The sequence below is a fragment of the Passer montanus genome, unplaced genomic scaffold (assembly GCF_014805655.1).
Source record: "Passer montanus isolate IOZ18808 unplaced genomic scaffold, ASM1480565v1 scaffold1, whole genome shotgun sequence".
NCBI lineage: Eukaryota > Metazoa > Chordata > Aves > Passeriformes > Passeridae > Passer > Passer montanus.
The window spans coordinates 9615497-9632522 of NW_024356504.1; the positions used below are offsets into that span (position 1 = coordinate 9615497).

Genomic DNA, 17026 nt, shown 5'->3' on the forward strand with positions numbered 1-17026 from the left:
GTCCAAGACAACTAGTTGAATATTAGCAAACAGTTGGCAATGAAAATTACTTTTGGCAAATGTCCTCAATAATGTTCTTAGTTTAAACCACATCCTGGCTATATGTATTAGTGAGAATAAGATGTTTATAACTCAGGAATGATCAGGTCCCATGGAGTTCTAGAGTTTATATTTCACATGTTTATATAAGGTTATGTACTTTAACAATAATCATTAACCTAGACTGTGCTTTTATTTTCCCTCGCAGGTAACAGCTTCAAGAAATCAGAGTAAGTCATGCACATGATTGGAGCAATCAATATTTCTAGGAATATTCAAAGAAGTTAATGTTACCGGCTCAAATTGATGGAATATTTATTTATTTTAAAAAGCTGTTCTCTAGTGGTTGAACCTCCTTATTTGATACAACTGAAACAGGTAGACCAAAGCAGTCCTAGAAACTTTTAAAAACATAAATGCCAGGAATATGATCTTCCTTCTGAAAATGTTTTTGATATTCAAATTTATCTTTCTTCAGTGTATTTAGTTTGAGAAATCACATTTTCAGGAATTTTAATCAGCCTTGATTAATTTTTCTCAAAACTTAACTGTGAGATCTTAAAACAAAAGGTCTCAGATACTAAGATTTCAGGGTAGAATTCCAGATACTTAAAATTTGGAATGATTTAGAGAATTTGACCTTCAGCTATTATTAGAGGTCTGATTGGAATTAAGAGCACCTTCCTTCCTAGACCTCTGGACAACTCTGTAGCAGGCTGGACAGTAACAATACTATAATTTGAGCCAACTCTTTCTGACACTGTTTACCCAGTGTGGGAGCTACCTCTAGAACAGGGAAACCAGAGTATCTCTTCATTCTTCCCATTGTCAGGTTGCCCATCTAAGACAGCACCAGCCCACTGTCAGAAGTCTACCACATCTTTCCACCTTGAAACCCATGTTGGACTTTCACATCTAACACGCATGTGATCCATACATACCTGAAGGAAAGCTTCCTTTAGGCTTTCTGGCATCTGGCTTCTGAAAACACTTTGTGACAAATATGGCTTGAATAGTTTACTTCCTTAAAAACCAAACCAAAACAACCCCCACAAACAGAAGATACCTACTCATTCATCACTGAATGTACACAGCTGATGATGATTCCTTGCTATGGGAACAGGAAATTTCTCTGTCTTAAAGGAAGGATTAACCAACAATTTGGCCAGTAGGTTTTTCTTTAGCTGACCTCAAAGAACTCACAATCCACATTATAGGAACAGTGTGTTGAGGAGCTGCTTATGAAACAAAGTATAAACCTTTAGAGAATTTTAAAGTAACCTCCATTCTAGTTTCTGTCTAAAATTTCAAAGAACCATCAAATCACTGGTTCCAAAGAAATCTAAAAGAAACAGCTTGTCTCTTAAAATTCTGGGCAAAATATCTCAAGTAAAATGTAATTTCAGAGCAACCAAGAGAGTAAAAGTAATAATGTAAAATCTTATCCTTTTTGCCAGAAATTTCTATGCATATGAAGAACCTTTTATAGAGAAGAAAAGTAAAAAGTGAGTTAAGTTTAATTCTTTATACTTAGCATATAAAACAAAATAAGTATTAAAATACAAGTTCATAATTTTATGTTTTCTGTTGTTGAAGGTCATCAAAGAAGAAAGAAAACAGTGTTCATGTTGGCTTCTTTCAGCTGGTAATGAAAGCAATGTCTATAAATATTTGATGTGTATTGTGTTGCAGAATAAGTGACAATAACCAATAAGGTTGTTTTGGGGTATAGCAGTGACTTAGCTGAACTCTTAAGGATTAAATCTTTTGGCCTGAAATCCTACCAATAAAATTCAGTGGGAATTCACCAGAACCCCTTGTCATCTTGTCAGTTTGGTGTCAAAAATGTCTATTAAACATATCATATTTAAGCTACAGGTACATATATGGAAATGAGGTAAGTTGCATAGCAGGGATTAAGGTGACCTTGGTTCGTTCTTATTTCTGCCAAAAATTTTCTGTGTAATATTTGGCAGATAATTGAGCTCCCTCATAATTGTTCATGGGTTTTAGAAGACTTGGTTGCAATGGGAACTTGTGGATGCACAATACCATATGGTATGAGCTACATCTAGCCTTTGATGTAATTCCATTGGGTTCATCTAAATTTTAAAATAAATATAGTCAAGAGGTATCCAACTGAGCAGCATGCAGCTAAGAGATCTTACTACTCCTGTTCTGCACACAGCCCAGTCAGTCTGTAATGTGACCAAACGAGGATGTCCTGACTGTAGCAGCAGGCTAGTGCAGTAACATCCCTTGCAATGTACCAGGCTAAGCATCTCAGCTCCTGGTTGGGTGGAGAGAACAGTCTGTCCCCACACAGGGCAAGCAGACAGGTTTGAATTCTGTAGCTTCTTTTGCACAGATATTTAACTCCTGAAGTGCAGTTGGTAAATACAGTATGTTTGCTTCAGATGTGCTGAGAGATCAGATATCACATGTCTGTGCATTTTCTGTGTGCTTTTTTTTAATCAATGAATTCCTGGGCTTCTTATGAGCAAGGTTTGTAAAACAGTGGTGGAGTTACAGTTTTCTCTGACTGTTATTTTTGGTTTTTTTTTTTTTTTTTTTTTTTTTTTTTTTTTTTTTTTTCTTTTTGTGTTAACTGGTTTTTCTTTTATATTTTCTTTGCCCTAATGGCCTTTCCCTATATGCTGTAAATTCCCACCCTTTCTTCTCTAGGACACAATATAGCACCTACAGAACCTGGATAGGTTCTTCAGCAGGCTACGATTCCTCTTGACACACCTATTTTAAAATGTATAGTATTTGATACTGATATTCTGTATGGACACTTTAATCTATATATTTGCACCTGACTTCACCCTGAGAATCAGATTTCATACAGTCATTACAAAGGCAACTCAAATCACTGTACCTTTACCAAGCAACCTGTGTGAAAACTCTTTTCTACACATTTCTCTCAGATTAAGAGCCAATCCACAACTGCCTGGCTCAGCCAAAGCATTTTAGAATTTTAGCTATGAAAACTTGCTCTGAGATGTTTAGTTGGTTTCCTACCACAGCACCGCAGACTTTTGAGAAATTGGCTAACTATATTCAGAGGCTCTACATAATGCCCTAAGGCTTTTTCCTCCCCTCCCACTCTCTCCACTGGAAGTCTGCAAGGCAGAATGTAGATATGAATTACAGTTACTACTCTTAATCTCTTACCTGGTTTCTGGAATGATGGTAATGCGGAATGATATTGAGTTATTAATGTTATCTGATAATACATTCATTCACATGTTAAAAGGAAGCTTGTAATAATTTATAAGGCTGTAATCACAGATGTAATTAGATTAGATTGGACAGAGAGATTTGTCTTCTTTCTATACTGAAGATAATTATGAAATTTAAAGAGAATTTTTTAATGTGATCCACCTAATTAATGATTTTTTGTTACACAACCAGTATGAAGACTCGCTCTCAGCAGAGATCATATTTTTTTCTTCCCTCTTTAGTTTCGATTTTCATCATCTATGGAGATTTTAATGATGGTTGCTGGTAGTTTGTGTGCTATTGTTCATGGAGTAGCCCAACCAGCTGTGTTGCTTGTGTTTGGTGCAATGGCAGACACATTTATTGAATATGACATTGAAATGCAAGAGCTTAAAGACCCAAACAAGACATGTGTAAATAACACCATAGTGTGGATTAATGGTACTATTCATCAGAATGAAAAGAATGCCACAATAAGATGTGGGTAAGTATGGCTGTTATCATTGTTTTCATATCCCATTGTTATCATAGCTTGTCAGAGAATGCATTGCTATTGAAGGTCCTGTTCAGCCTCTAAATGTTATATTTTCTGTTCATAAAGTAGAAAAGAGGCATGGTTCTTGTTACACAGTCCTGTTTCTGAGCTGGTGATATTATCTGGAGGGACAGAAGGTCGGCTGGGATCTTGGTCTTTCAGTTACAGCTGTCAGCAAGGATATTTTTCAATTCTGATTGTTCAGATAACAGATATATATGTTACATATCTGAGTTCATTAATCTATTTTTGGTGATTACACTGTAGGTAGTAATGACTTACGGTCATTCTGGCCAGGACTTAGCTACCTGTAGGTTCCTGCTGACTTCTGAGCAAGTTAGCTAAACTTTTGTCACTGAGAGAAATGAGCATGTCTAGAATGCAATTCATCTTAGCTTATGGGGGATGTCTGAGGCAGGTCAAAAGAACTGCCGCATAAGACTGGCTGTTTCTTTCCATTAAATATAATAAATGTAGTCTAGACAATTCATTCAGATACAGATATCTGTAAAGACCAAATATGAACCTGTAACCTTTCCTAAGAATCATTTCTTGATGCATCATTACAAAAGTTTTCTAATCTCTGAGTGACATTTCATTACATACTTAATTGGAATTAAAAGTTACTTGTCTAAAGGTCTCTGAAATTCAGGGCACATGGGAAGGTATTCATATTCTTAGATGTAGGTGACTAGGGACAAATTATTTTGCTCCAGGCCATCCAAACCAGCCTTTGGAGATGGGCTGGCAGATAGAATACCGGATTTACTACTGACCTCTGTACCTCTGAAGCAGCAACTACAGACCAAGCAGAACACATTCACAGAACCATAGAATAGTTTAGTTAGAAGGGATATTACAGATCATCCCCTAGTTTCAATCCCCTTGCTATGGACAGGGACACTTTCCACTAGATGAGGTTGTTCAAAGCCTTATTCAGACTGTCCTTAAACAATTCCATGGATCAAGAATCCACAACTTCTCTGGGTAACCTGTATTAGTGTCTCACCATCCTCACAGTGAAGAATTTCTTTATAACCTAAAGCTGCTCTTTTACAGTTTAAAGCCATTTCCCCTCCATGCCCTGGTAAAACGTCTCTCTCCTGCTTTCTTGTAGACTCCCTTAGTGTACTGGAAGGTGCTCTAAGGTCTCCCCACAGCTTTCTCTTCTCCAGCTGAATAAGCCCAACTCTCTCAGCCTGCTCCAGCCCACTCATCATCTTCATGCCCTTCATGGACTTGCTCCAGCAGGTCCATGTTCTCCTTATGTTGGGACCCCCAGAGCTGGATGCATCTCTCCAGGTGTCACCAGAGCAGAGTAGAGAGGCAAAGTCCCCTTCCTTGATCTGCTGGCCACACTGCTCTGGATGCAGCCCAGGACATGGTTGGCTTTCTAGGCTGAGAGCACACATTGCTAAGTCACGTTAAACTTTGTCTACCAACATCCCCAGCTGTCTCCCCAAGGCTGCTCACAATCCATTCTTCACCCAGCCTGTGTTTGTGCTTGGGATTGCTCCAACTCAGGTGCAGGACCTTGCACTTGGCCTTGTTGAATTTCATGAGGTTCACACAGTCCCAGCTCTCAAGCCTATCAAAATCCCTCTGGATGGCATCCCTTCTCTCCAGCGTGTCAACTGCACCACACAGCTTGGTGTCATCAGCAAACCTGCTGAGGGTGCATTCAAACCCCCTGTCCACTTTGTCATTGACAAAGATGTGAAACAGCACTGGTCCCAGTACCAACCCTTGAGAAACATCATCGGCTACTGGTGTCTACTTGGACATTGAGCCCTTGACTGCAACTCTTTGAGTGCAACCATCCAGTCAATTCCTTATCCACCGAGTGCAACCATCCACGTCTCTCCAGTTTAGAGACAAGGATGTCATGCAGGATAGTATCAAATGCTTTGCACAAATCCAGTTAGTAGATTATGTTAGTCACTCTTCTCTCATCCATCAGTGCTGTAATTCTGATATAGAATGACACCAAATTTGTCCAGCATGAGTTGCCCTTAGTGAAGTCACATTGCCTGTCACCAGTCACCTCATTTATCATGTGCCTTGGCACGGTTTCTAGGAGGATCTGCTCCACGATCCTAATTATTATGTAAAATTATTGTGGATATTGGCGTCAGATAACTTAGGTTAACAACCTAAATTGTTTCCATGCTTGTTTTTTGTCAGAGAGCTAGTCAGGTGCAGATGTTCGCTTGTGGCTTAAAATTTCAGGGTACAAAATTTTGGGTAAATTAAGTAAAATTTGCTGTTCTGCAGGATGTTTTTTTAAAAGTTATCTAAATGCATAACCTATAACAACCTATTTCAAAGTAGATTAAATGCAAAAGCAGCAATTCAGTGCCCTTTACTCATACAAGGAGTAATTATCACTACTACTTGTGTACCAGAACACGTTATCCTTTTAGATTAGCAAGTTTATGGTACAAAGTAATATTTTATTTGACTTTAGCACCCCTCACTTCTCCCTATAAAATGCAGTTGAAATCTGAATGTTACTAGTTGCTATAATGGCACAAAGCAAGCACATTCAACATCTAATGAAAACTTGGTGGGCAGCTCTTCTCTGAAGCACCCTCTCACCTGTGCTGTTTTGGAGCAGGCAGGCTGCGGGCATTTCCTGGAGCTTATGTTGGGACCCCCAGAGCTGGATGCATCTCTCCAGGTGTCACCAGAGCAGAGTAGAGAGGCAAAGTCCCCTTCCTTGATCTGCTGGCCACACTGCTCTGGATGCAGCCCAGGACATGGTTGGCTTTCTAGGCTGAGAGCACACATTGCTAAGTCACGTTAAACTTTGTCTACCAACATCCCCAGCTGTCTCCCCAAGGCTGCTCACAATCCATTCTTCACCCAGCCTGTGTTTGTGCTTGGGATTGCTCCAACTCAGGTGCAGGACCTTGCACTTGGCCTTGTTGAATTTCATGAGGTTCACACAGTCCCAGCTCTCAAGCCTATCAAAATCCCTCTGGATGGCATCCCTTCTCTCCAGCGTGTCAACTGCACCACACAGCTTGGTGTCATCAGCAAACCTGCTGAGGGTGCATTCAAACCCCCTGTCCACTTTGTCATTGACAAAGATGTGAAACAGCACTGGTCCCAGTACCAACCCTTGAGAAACATCATCGGCTACTGGTGTCTACTTGGACATTGAGCCCTTGACTGCAACTCTTTGAGTGCAACCATCCAGTCAATTCCTTATCCACCGAGTGCAACCATCCACGTCTCTCCAGTTTAGAGACAAGGATGTCATGCAGGATAGTATCAAATGCTTTGCACAAATCCAGTTAGTAGATTATGTTAGTCACTCTTCTCTCATCCATCAGTGCTGTAATTCTGATATAGAATGACACCAAATTTGTCCAGCATGAGTTGCCCTTAGTGAAGTCACATTGCCTGTCACCAGTCACCTCATTTATCATGTGCCTTGGCACGGTTTCTAGGAGGATCTGCTCCACGATCCTAATTATTATGTAAAATTATTGTGGATATTGGCGTCAGATAACTTAGGTTAACAACCTAAATTGTTTCCATGCTTGTTTTTTGTCAGAGAGCTAGTCAGGTGCAGATGTTCGCTTGTGGCTTAAAATTTCAGGGTACAAAATTTTGGGTAAATTAAGTAAAATTTGCTGTTCTGCAGGATGTTTTTTTAAAAGTTATCTAAATGCATAACCTATAACAACCTATTTCAAAGTAGATTAAATGCAAAAGCAGCAATTCAGTGCCCTTTACTCATACAAGGAGTAATTATCACTACTACTTGTGTACCAGAACACGTTATCCTTTTAGATTAGCAAGTTTATGGTACAAAGTAATATTTTATTTGACTTTAGCACCCCTCACTTCTCCCTATAAAATGCAGTTGAAATCTGAATGTTACTAGTTGCTATAATGGCACAAAGCAAGCACATTCAACATCTAATGAAAACTTGGTGGGCAGCTCTTCTCTGAAGCACCCTCTCACCTGTGCTGTTTTGGAGCAGGCAGGCTGCGGGCATTTCCTGGAGACTACAGGGGTGCTGTGGGATGGGGGAGCTTTTTTTGGTAGCTGCCAGCTCCCAACCCCTGTGCAACAGCCAGAACAAGGAAACCAGCCACTAGCAATAGCCTCAGTATTGGGAGACAATGCCTCTGTTAGCAAAACAAGCTGACTTCCACCTGAATCTAACTTGAGAATCAGATTAGAAACCTGTGAGAAACTTAAAAAAGTATTACTCACTTTTTTTTTTTCCTTTTTCAGGCTGCTGGACATTGAATATGAAATGACCAAGTTTGCAGGATACTATGCAGGAATTGGTTGTGCCATACTTGTGTTAGGATACCTCCAAGTCAGTTTTGTTTTCCATTTTGATTTCAAAGTTTAAATCACTAAATAATTAAGTTTATAATTATTGTGTTGGTTTTAACTGCTTAGCTACTTATTTGAGCAGAACAGATGCTTTCAATTCTCATTCCATTGCTGAAATATGTTAGCTCTGGCAATCTGAGAGCTCCTTGGATTTGCACATGCATACCTTTGTAAAAGGATGCATTTTACCCACACCACAAGCAATACTTGATCAAGTGTGGCAACTATGGAATCCACATGCCCTCCAAAAATAACAGCTGAAGGGCATGCAGATTCCCAGTAGGCATCTCAACTGTGTTGAGCCCTATTTCTGTTACAGAGATATTACAGAGCACTACTAGTGTAAAACTAATGTTGGAGAAGAATTATACCCTACATATTCTGTAGTAATTGTTCAGGCTTATGACTGAAGTGAGTCAAAAGCTTGGATGATCCCTGCATAGTTTGCTGAAGGGCTCATGCCTTTTGAAGCTTTTTATAATCGCAAAAATTACTTTTCAATCTCCTTCCTGAAAACTATCCAAGAATTTTGCAGAGGTAGGTTGGCTGCCATCCCTGTATTACTTACATTTGTAGATGGAAAAATGTTGTCCATATGGCATTCATGTAACAGCATCAGGAACTTCACTTGCCTCTCCTCCCATCTTATCAGAGCTGAGACAAATGCCTGATCCAGAGGCTATACAAAATTGTTGGACTATTTAAAGATCAAAACAGCTATCATGTCTATGTAGCCAGAATGTATTTTACCTGAATAGTAATTTTATCAATAGCCTTTCCCATTCTAGCCAAATTGTTTTTTCTGATTTGTTGGGAGTAGAAAGACTTTTTACTGCAATTATCAGCTATTTTTGCTTTTCCCAGATCTGCTTTTGGGTTATGTCTGCAGCTCGTCAGATACAGAAAATCAGGAAAGCTTATTTCAGGAAAATAATGCGAATGGATATAGGCTGGTTTGACTGTACATCTGTAGGAGAACTGAACACCCGAATTTCGGAGTAAGTAATCTAAGAAACCCATATGCTACAGAAAACATTTTGCAATTCCTTCCAAACACTGCAGAATGCCAATAATCAGGCATGTGACAAACACCTTTAGTAGAAATAAAGCTATGTTTGTGGGAGCAGCAACCAGACTGATTAGCTCTCCCATCTTTGTACTCAGTACCATAACTGTTGAACCACAATTATTTCCATTTCATGCCTTGTCTGACAGCAAATGTGTGGGTGTGTGGGTGGCTTAGAAGGGTTTTGGTTTTTTTTTTTTTCCAGTTTGTCCTCTCCTCTCTTCTCCTTTTATGCCCAGTCCTTCCAGAGTGATCTCTAATTTGGCTGCCAGTGCACACTTCCTGAATCAGCTGGGGCACAGTAGTAAGAGCCAGCTAGTGTATCAGCCTGCTGCCAGAACATTTCCTGAGAAAGGATAGTATATTCTCTGCAGTATTCATGCCTAAAAGGCTTCTCCATTGCAAAGGCATCAGGTTTTCTCATTGTACTCCAGGGTCTTTATATGGGGTAATGGTGAAAGAATAGGGATGAGGATGGGCCCTCTCCAATGAAAAGCAACTAACCCAAATGTGGCCAAGAGACCTGCAACACAAACAAAAGTTATGCTCACCACTCTTCTGTTGATTTTTGTTGCTGTTGTTTTCCAGTGATGTTAACAAAATTAATGAGGCTATTGCTGATCAAGTAGCAATCTTCATCCAGCGCATAACCACCTTTGTAGGTGGGTTCCTGCTGGGATTTGTCAGTGGCTGGAAACTGACCTTGGTTATCATTGCAGTCAGCCCTCTGCTTGGGGTTGGAGCAGCTCTCTATGGCTTGGTAAGTGAATTGTGAAAGGTTCACATTGAGCAATAATGAACAGGAAAGATCTGGCCAGAAAACTGTGAGGATTGGTGAAGCTGATTTACACCCCTTTAAAGTCAAGAGAGACAGATTATGGTCCCGGTAGCACTGAGGGAGAGGGGATGGATGGAGGGAGGAGTGTGGGAGAGGGGAGGTGGGTTTTGCTTTCACTTTGTTTTTTCTGGTTCCCAGAATAATAAATTCTGCTTCTAAGAGGGGAATGAATGTAAGCTTACCTCCTTGTGGGTCCTGTGGATGGGTATTAATGCTGAGGTCAGAAGCGGGCCTTTACCTTTCTCAAACTACACACCTGCTTTAGATGGCTACAAGATACAGGACTTGGTTGCTCTATGTAAATGAGTGACTTTTATGGGTGCTAAGTTTCAGAGACATAAAATGGTTGAAAACAACTACTCAAACTTACCTCAAACAGTCCCTTCTCCCAGAAGCTGCTGCACCTTCTCCAGTTGTTCTGTCCTGCTTCTCCATCCACTTCCTATGAACTTCCTGTCACTGCACAAAGGACAGTGAAAAGGGAAACTGCAGGATCCTCTGCCCTCTCATCTCCTCTCCCACACTCAGCAGGGCTGGGTAATTCCTGCTCGTCCTCTTCATTCGTGTTGGGTTCAGTCCTCTGGAATCTCATTTCTTTCACACCAGTAACAGCTTGCTATCATTTTGCTATAACTTTGACTAATTTCTTGCTCTCCAGCTCTCCTTTAGCACCTTGTGATGACTGCAAGTAGCTGATATGAATGACTCATGTGAAGTGGGAGAGCAGAAGTTTGGCAGGGAATGAAATAAAACCCAAAATGTTTTTCCTTCTTTGTTCCACCTTATTCTCCCTTATTCCCACCTTATTCTCCCTATCCATTCTTACTTTACCCATCTCTTTCCAGTCACACAGCTACTTTTAAGTTTTTCCTCATTATGAGCCTTTTCAGCCCAAGTCTTTGTTTTACACCAAGAAGAAAATAGACCCAAAGTCAATCTGGCCTGCTTTCCTATCTTCAAAAAGGACTAATAGATGCAAGGGGTAGGGTATTTGGAAAGAGAAAGGAAAGACTGACACATTACACTTTCTAATGATATCTCATTTCCAGGTCAATGTGGTATCTCTGTGTAGAATTACTACATTTTCTTCCACTAATTTTAGCATTTTTTTGAGTCTAAGCAAGCTTTTGGTATCCAGTGTGCTCTTGGTTGCTGTGTAGGGACCTGTTTGCTATCAGCCCATGAAACAAAACACAGTGGTGGCAACATCTGTTTTTATCCTCCCCCACCACTACAGTTACCTCTTCTTCCTGAAGTTGGGATCTGCCACGGTGGTTAACGGGCTGCTCCTGGTGCTTAAGCTCCCCCTTCCTCCCACAGTGCACAAACCCTCAGAATGCAATCTGCTTCAGCCTAGTTAGAGCAGAGAGGGAGGGAGGCAGGGAAAACAGGAGTTGTCAGCTGCTCTTTCCAGCTACTTGGAGCAGAGCTGTTGCAAAACATATGCTACAAAGGTGTATTTCCTGGCACTAGAAGGCCTAAGTCTTCAAGTGTGCAGCATGCCTAATAAAAGCCTGCTTGGAGTGCAGGAGGTGACCCAGTGCAGAGCAGCCAGCACAGGATGATAGCCAGCATTGCTCATCTCTGTACTTTTCTGTACCTGACATTCAGGTGTAACCAGCACTGCTTATGCTTTTGTAGGCTGTGGCAAAACTAACAGGCCGGGAATTAAAGGCTTATGCAAAAGCTGGAGCTGTGGCTGATGAAGTGCTCTCATCCATCAGAACAGTGGCTGCTTTTGGTGGGGAGAAGAAAGAAGTTGAAAGGTTTGTTTGAGCAAACTCTAAGGTCTCTGATTTCTTTTTCCTGAAGCGATGTAATGCTGTAATGCACATCAGATTCATAACAATTAATCTCTATATTCTACAACTATGACTATCTAGTAGCTTTGAAACTTACATGCATGTATGTTTCAGAAATTTAAGTTTCAAGTAATGTATGCAGAATTAGTTTTATAATTCAGTCTGTCAGTAAAATAAAGCACCAGCAATACTATCTTCATTTCATGCTTACTTGTAGGAACATTCTGTCAATTTTTCCCCTAAACGCTGTCTGATATATCACTTTTGCAGCATTTCTGAAAACTTTGAGTATTTTCAAGCTAAGTAGGAGAATTAGTTCCATCAGGACATCCTCATGATGGCATTTAATCATGACATCATTTTTCATTAGAAAAACATCAGGTTTTTCTTCTGCAAATTTCTCTTAAATTCTATGAAAATATAATATGGCTGTAGGATGTGTTCTGGAGTGTTGGCCAGATTCTCAAATCCTGTGTTAATCTGCTAAAACTCCACATCCCATGATGAGGTATCTGCAATGAGTGTGGCTTTTCTTGTGCTTATCACATGAGAACATACAAGGATTTAATGATCTGGGAGCATTTCTGGTTTCAGCAGTGCTCTCCACCTCAGAGTGATTCTGTATCGACCCTATATGTGGACATTCTGCTGAGTCATCAAAGGTGCCTCATATGATCTTTGCTCATTTTGAAATTTCTGTCAAATTTATTTAATTCCCTCTTATTTTTCTCTCTTTCTACAGATACGACAAAAACTTGGTATTTGCTCAGCACTGGGGAATTCGAAAAGGAATGATAATGGGATTATTCAGTGGTTACATGTGGTTTATAATTTTTCTAAGTTATGCATTAGCCTTTTGGTATGGCTCTAAACTTGTCCTTGAGGAAGAAGAATATTCACCTGGCACTCTTCTGCAGGTACTCATTTTAGCTTGATGCAACCTTTCTGGACTTTTCTTTAAAATAATAATTCTGGAACACATATCTGTTCTGGTATCTGGTGGCTCCATGGTAACAAAAATTATTTATGTCTTTTAAAAATCATTACTCACTATATGTATGACACAACTGCATAAGATTAAAAAACCCTCTATGTTTATTTTAAGTATTTTGAATATTACCTATGGTTATCAGAATAATGCCTTCATTTGACAGCCCACACAATTGTCAGAGGCCTGAAACTAGCTTTTCCATTTTGTGGGTCAGCATGGGGCTTCTGGGATGTGGGCTTTTCTGAAGAATTTTATGATGAAAAATGCTGAGGTAAAGAGACACCTAACTAAAGAAAGTCTTGTCACATCTAATTTCTCATGAACAGTTTTGAGTTCCTTTGAGAAACTATTTCCTGTTGTTTTGTTTTTACAAAGGCCATGTAAACATGTATGCAGATCAAAACACACCTGGCTGTGGCTGCTGCAGCGTGTACAAAAACTACATTGACCTGATTGGCACTCATGCAGTCACTTCTGCATAGTAGGTGCTTTAGGCACTTTTGGCCTCAATGCAACAAAGCCAACATCTACAGGTATTTTGGCTAGTTGCTTAAGCCAGGACTGCCCAAATGGCAGACTCCAGTCCAAACTTTGAAGAACTTTTCCTGAACCTTAGTAAGTTCTGGGTATTCTGATGAGACATCTACTTTTGCTCCTTCTCTGCCTGTTGCACACCATGAGAGTTCCCAACCACCTGCTGTACACAGTGCAAAGCTTCCTGCTAAATGGAATTTTGCAAATTACTCTGAGAACATTGTAAACCTGAGTCATTCTGTTCAAGGAGGAAAACATTTGCACCTGTTCTCAATACCCATAGTTGATACGAGGTAGTGCTGTGAAAAACAAAATGAGCAATTTCTTTGCCTTGCTCACAGTAACTATAGTCCAGTGCTTCCAAATGACAAATGGCAAACAGTGGGGGGCTACCCTGTAGCTGAAAAACTGTAGCTGTCAATGGAGAGAGCCTCCCTTATGCCCTTCCTCAGAGCTTCCAGTCATTTTCTTCTACTTCATGTTTCCTACCATACACTCCTAGTTTGGCAGGGGGGAGGAGGGGGAATTTCTAGATACAAACCATTGAAATATGCTTTTCCTGCTCACTCAAAAAGTCATACACCTCCCATACTGCATTGAGATGTACTAAGTATTGCCTTCCCTTCTTCTTCTGCCAGGTGTACAGAACATGCTCCTTCATGTTCATGAGGGACACTGACAGGCATAGAACTCCATATTGTCCAACCCTTATAAACTGTTCTGCCAAAACACCTCTGTAATTGAAATACTAAGGAGAAGTAAAACAGAGCAAATTCTAGGAAAAAAAACTGTCAAAAACTGTTCAAAAGCACACCCTACATGGTAGCACTGAGGAGAATAAGCTGTACTTACAATACAATGCAGAAACAGACAATGAAATAATTTGCATCTATGTGGTATACAAGTGCTAGATAAGCCTCTACCTTCTTTATGTTCACCACCTTCCAGTGTTCTGTGCTTTGAAGCCCCTGCCAGCATTTGCAGTCTTAGTTCCTGTCTATATTTAAGAACCTTCATAAAAACCTTTCATAGAAATGAAGTATTGGCAACTCCTGGGAAATTTTGAACAAACACTTGTGTATTTTAGTTGATGTGCTACAGCTTCACTTGCTTCTGATTGCAAGGCCACACACCAAGGCTGAATTCTTGGACTCAGGGTCCTCTGACATTCAATACTGTATCCAGCTGCCTTTATTGTCTGTCAGTCTTCCCAGGAAGAGCAGCTGCTGTTCATTTTCTCTCATGCTGTCCTAGGCTTAGGCAAAAAGGGGGTCCATGGGCTTTCAGAAGGGGGTCATTAGTGAGTAACTCTTCATTTTGGTTCTTAGAAAAGGACTTAAAACTGTGAGCCCACTGGGTATGTGCTACCTGTAGAAACTGTCCACCCACACTGATAGAATAATTTCACCTCAAAAAGTGGCTTATCTAATGTTGGTAGCAACCCTTACAGTTAATTTCTTTGTAAGACAGAGAAAAAATATTCTCTATAGCAGGTACTTCCTTCAAAAGTAAGCTTTGTGAGTATTGGATGAGACAGGAGCTGCAATATACAAAGATTGTAATACAGTGTTTTAAGCTCCTTTCTATTTTTCCTTACTGGCAAAAGGCATCCCTGAAATAATCTACATCCCACCAATTCCTGTTCAAGACCTTGTTACAAGGAAAAGGCACCCAGTCAAACTCAGATGGCTTAAAAATACATCACTGGCATCTCAGTAAATACCTAGATGCATACTTTTTTAGGCAAAGATAAATATGAGTTCAGCCTCAAGCAGAGCTGTGAAAGACAGCAAAAATACCTTCTGAAATGCATTTATTTGCTTTCTTGTTGGCTAACAATGCTCACGTAGTGAATCACTTCAGTTCAGCAGATGCATGAGAAGTCATAAAGCTATTATAGTTGGGTTTGGTTGTCTAAGCTGTAAGCTATAATAAAAATGTGATGTCATATTTTGTTAACTTCTTTTTCCACTTCTTCAGGTTTTCTTCGGTGTTTTAATAGGAGCATTAAATCTTGGCCAGGCATCTCCCTGTCTGGAAGCCTTTGCCACTGGTCGTGGGGCTGCAACAAACATTTTTGAGACAATAGATAAAGTAAGTAATGCATTTCTAAGCTGTGTTACTTTGCAGTGCAAAAAAAATGAAATAAGCCTGAAGTGGTACTAGTTTTATCTGCAGTGTAAATGAGGAAAAAGGAATCTGATTAAAGAAAAATTGACTGTGCAATAGAAAAGTCCAGTGAGATGCACATGGGCTCAGAGAATGCATTGAACGGATTTCTTAAGTGGCCTGGTTCTGAATCTGAAGCTTTACCTCAGCTGCTGCTGTTCCTTGTTCCCATTTCTCCTTCCAGGCAATTACTTATCAGTGCTGGCCCGTGGAAGGTGTACTGGCAGGCAAGATTTCTTAAGTGGCCTGATTCTGAATTCTGAAGCTTTACCTCAGCTGCTACTGTTCCTTGTTCCCATTTCTCCTTACAGGCAATTACTTATCAGTGCTGGCCCGTGGAAGGTGTACTGGCAGGCAGTAATAGCCACTCTGCAACCAAACTTGTAGCAACTACCCATAGCTCCCAGCCTCCAGATGGCATCAAAAGCTGTGTCTTTGTTGGCATTAGCGGTGAAGTCACCTGTCCCAGAGCTACCCTGAGCAAAAATGGGACAGGCACTGGTCATGCAGCTGTCATAAATGTTAATCACAATATTATCTAAACAGATACTTGAAATAATTGTATGAGAGACCCTGAGATGCCACTGAAATTTATTGATTCCTTTCTTGATACCTTTATAAATATAGCTTTATAAATTTAGTGGTTGGAAATGTAATGTTGATTTCTTAAAGTGTGTATTATCTCTGTTCACTGACAAGCTTTGTTGTCCTGAAAGCTGTGCAAACACATTAAAATGCTGCTTGTCTTCTACAGAGCACATAAGGCTATGGTAATGCTAACAGTTTTTAGTAACCCTTCAAACTTCTGTAATAATGAAAAAACATATACACTTCATAAGCTAAAGCTCTAAAATGAACTGAAAATAGAGATGAATTAGGGATGTGGTTTTCTGAGAAAAAATGTAAAATCATAAAGAGTTTTAACAGGAACGATTAATCACAATATTGGGATAAGGCTGAGTCAAATAACCTTAGGGGAAAAAAGCAAACCAACGTCACATTTCATCTATCTAGAGAAAGGGTGACAAAATTAGATCCATCTGCTTGCCACATTTGTAGATTTGTGATTAGACAGTACAAGCACAGCTCTGCCCTGGCATTAAAGCTAGTCCTGTTGAGATTCCCATTTGCAGGATCAGTGAAACTTCTTCATAGATTAGTATCAGAATTTAAGTAAGTTATATTCCTAAAGTTGAACCAGTCTTGTAGCTGTTTTTAACATCTTAGAACATACACCTTTCTCATTTTAACCTTCCTTTCAATCTGTTAGGCTATATTAAAAATGCATGCACATTTCAGTTATCAAATATTCATTGCTATAGTTTTAATTTACTGTTTGTATTCCATGCTTCAGAAATCTATCCTTAGAAAATTTTATTTCTTTGTAATTCCTCAAATTTCTCTTAGTTCTTTCCTCATGTCTAGCAGTCCACAATACCCAAGACCTGGCCAAAAGTATGGGAGACC

The 17026-nt window shown here is 39.9% G+C and overlaps 1 protein-coding gene across 4 annotated transcripts in view; it reads left to right on the top strand.

Annotated features, from left to right (window-relative positions):
• ABCB11 (ATP binding cassette subfamily B member 11) overlaps positions 1-17026 on the top strand; it is a 43381-nt gene that overhangs the window by 5506 nt on the left and 20849 nt on the right. For all 4 annotated transcript variants that reach the window (XR_005630181.1, XM_039731729.1, XM_039731819.1 and 1 more), the window contains exons 3-12: positions 248-269; positions 1497-1544; positions 1636-1684; positions 3507-3748; positions 8052-8139; positions 9024-9157; positions 9814-9985; positions 11705-11829; positions 12608-12782; positions 15371-15484. Coding sequence is in view for 3 of the 4 variants with exons in the window: in XM_039731729.1 (XP_039587663.1) it covers positions 248-269; positions 1497-1544; positions 1636-1684; positions 3507-3748; positions 8052-8139; positions 9024-9157; positions 9814-9985; positions 11705-11829; positions 12608-12782; positions 15371-15484 (1169 nt within the window). In the remaining variant the exon portion in view is untranslated. The remainder of the gene's footprint in view (positions 1-247; positions 270-1496; positions 1545-1635; positions 1685-3506; positions 3749-8051; positions 8140-9023; positions 9158-9813; positions 9986-11704; positions 11830-12607; positions 12783-15370; positions 15485-17026) is intronic.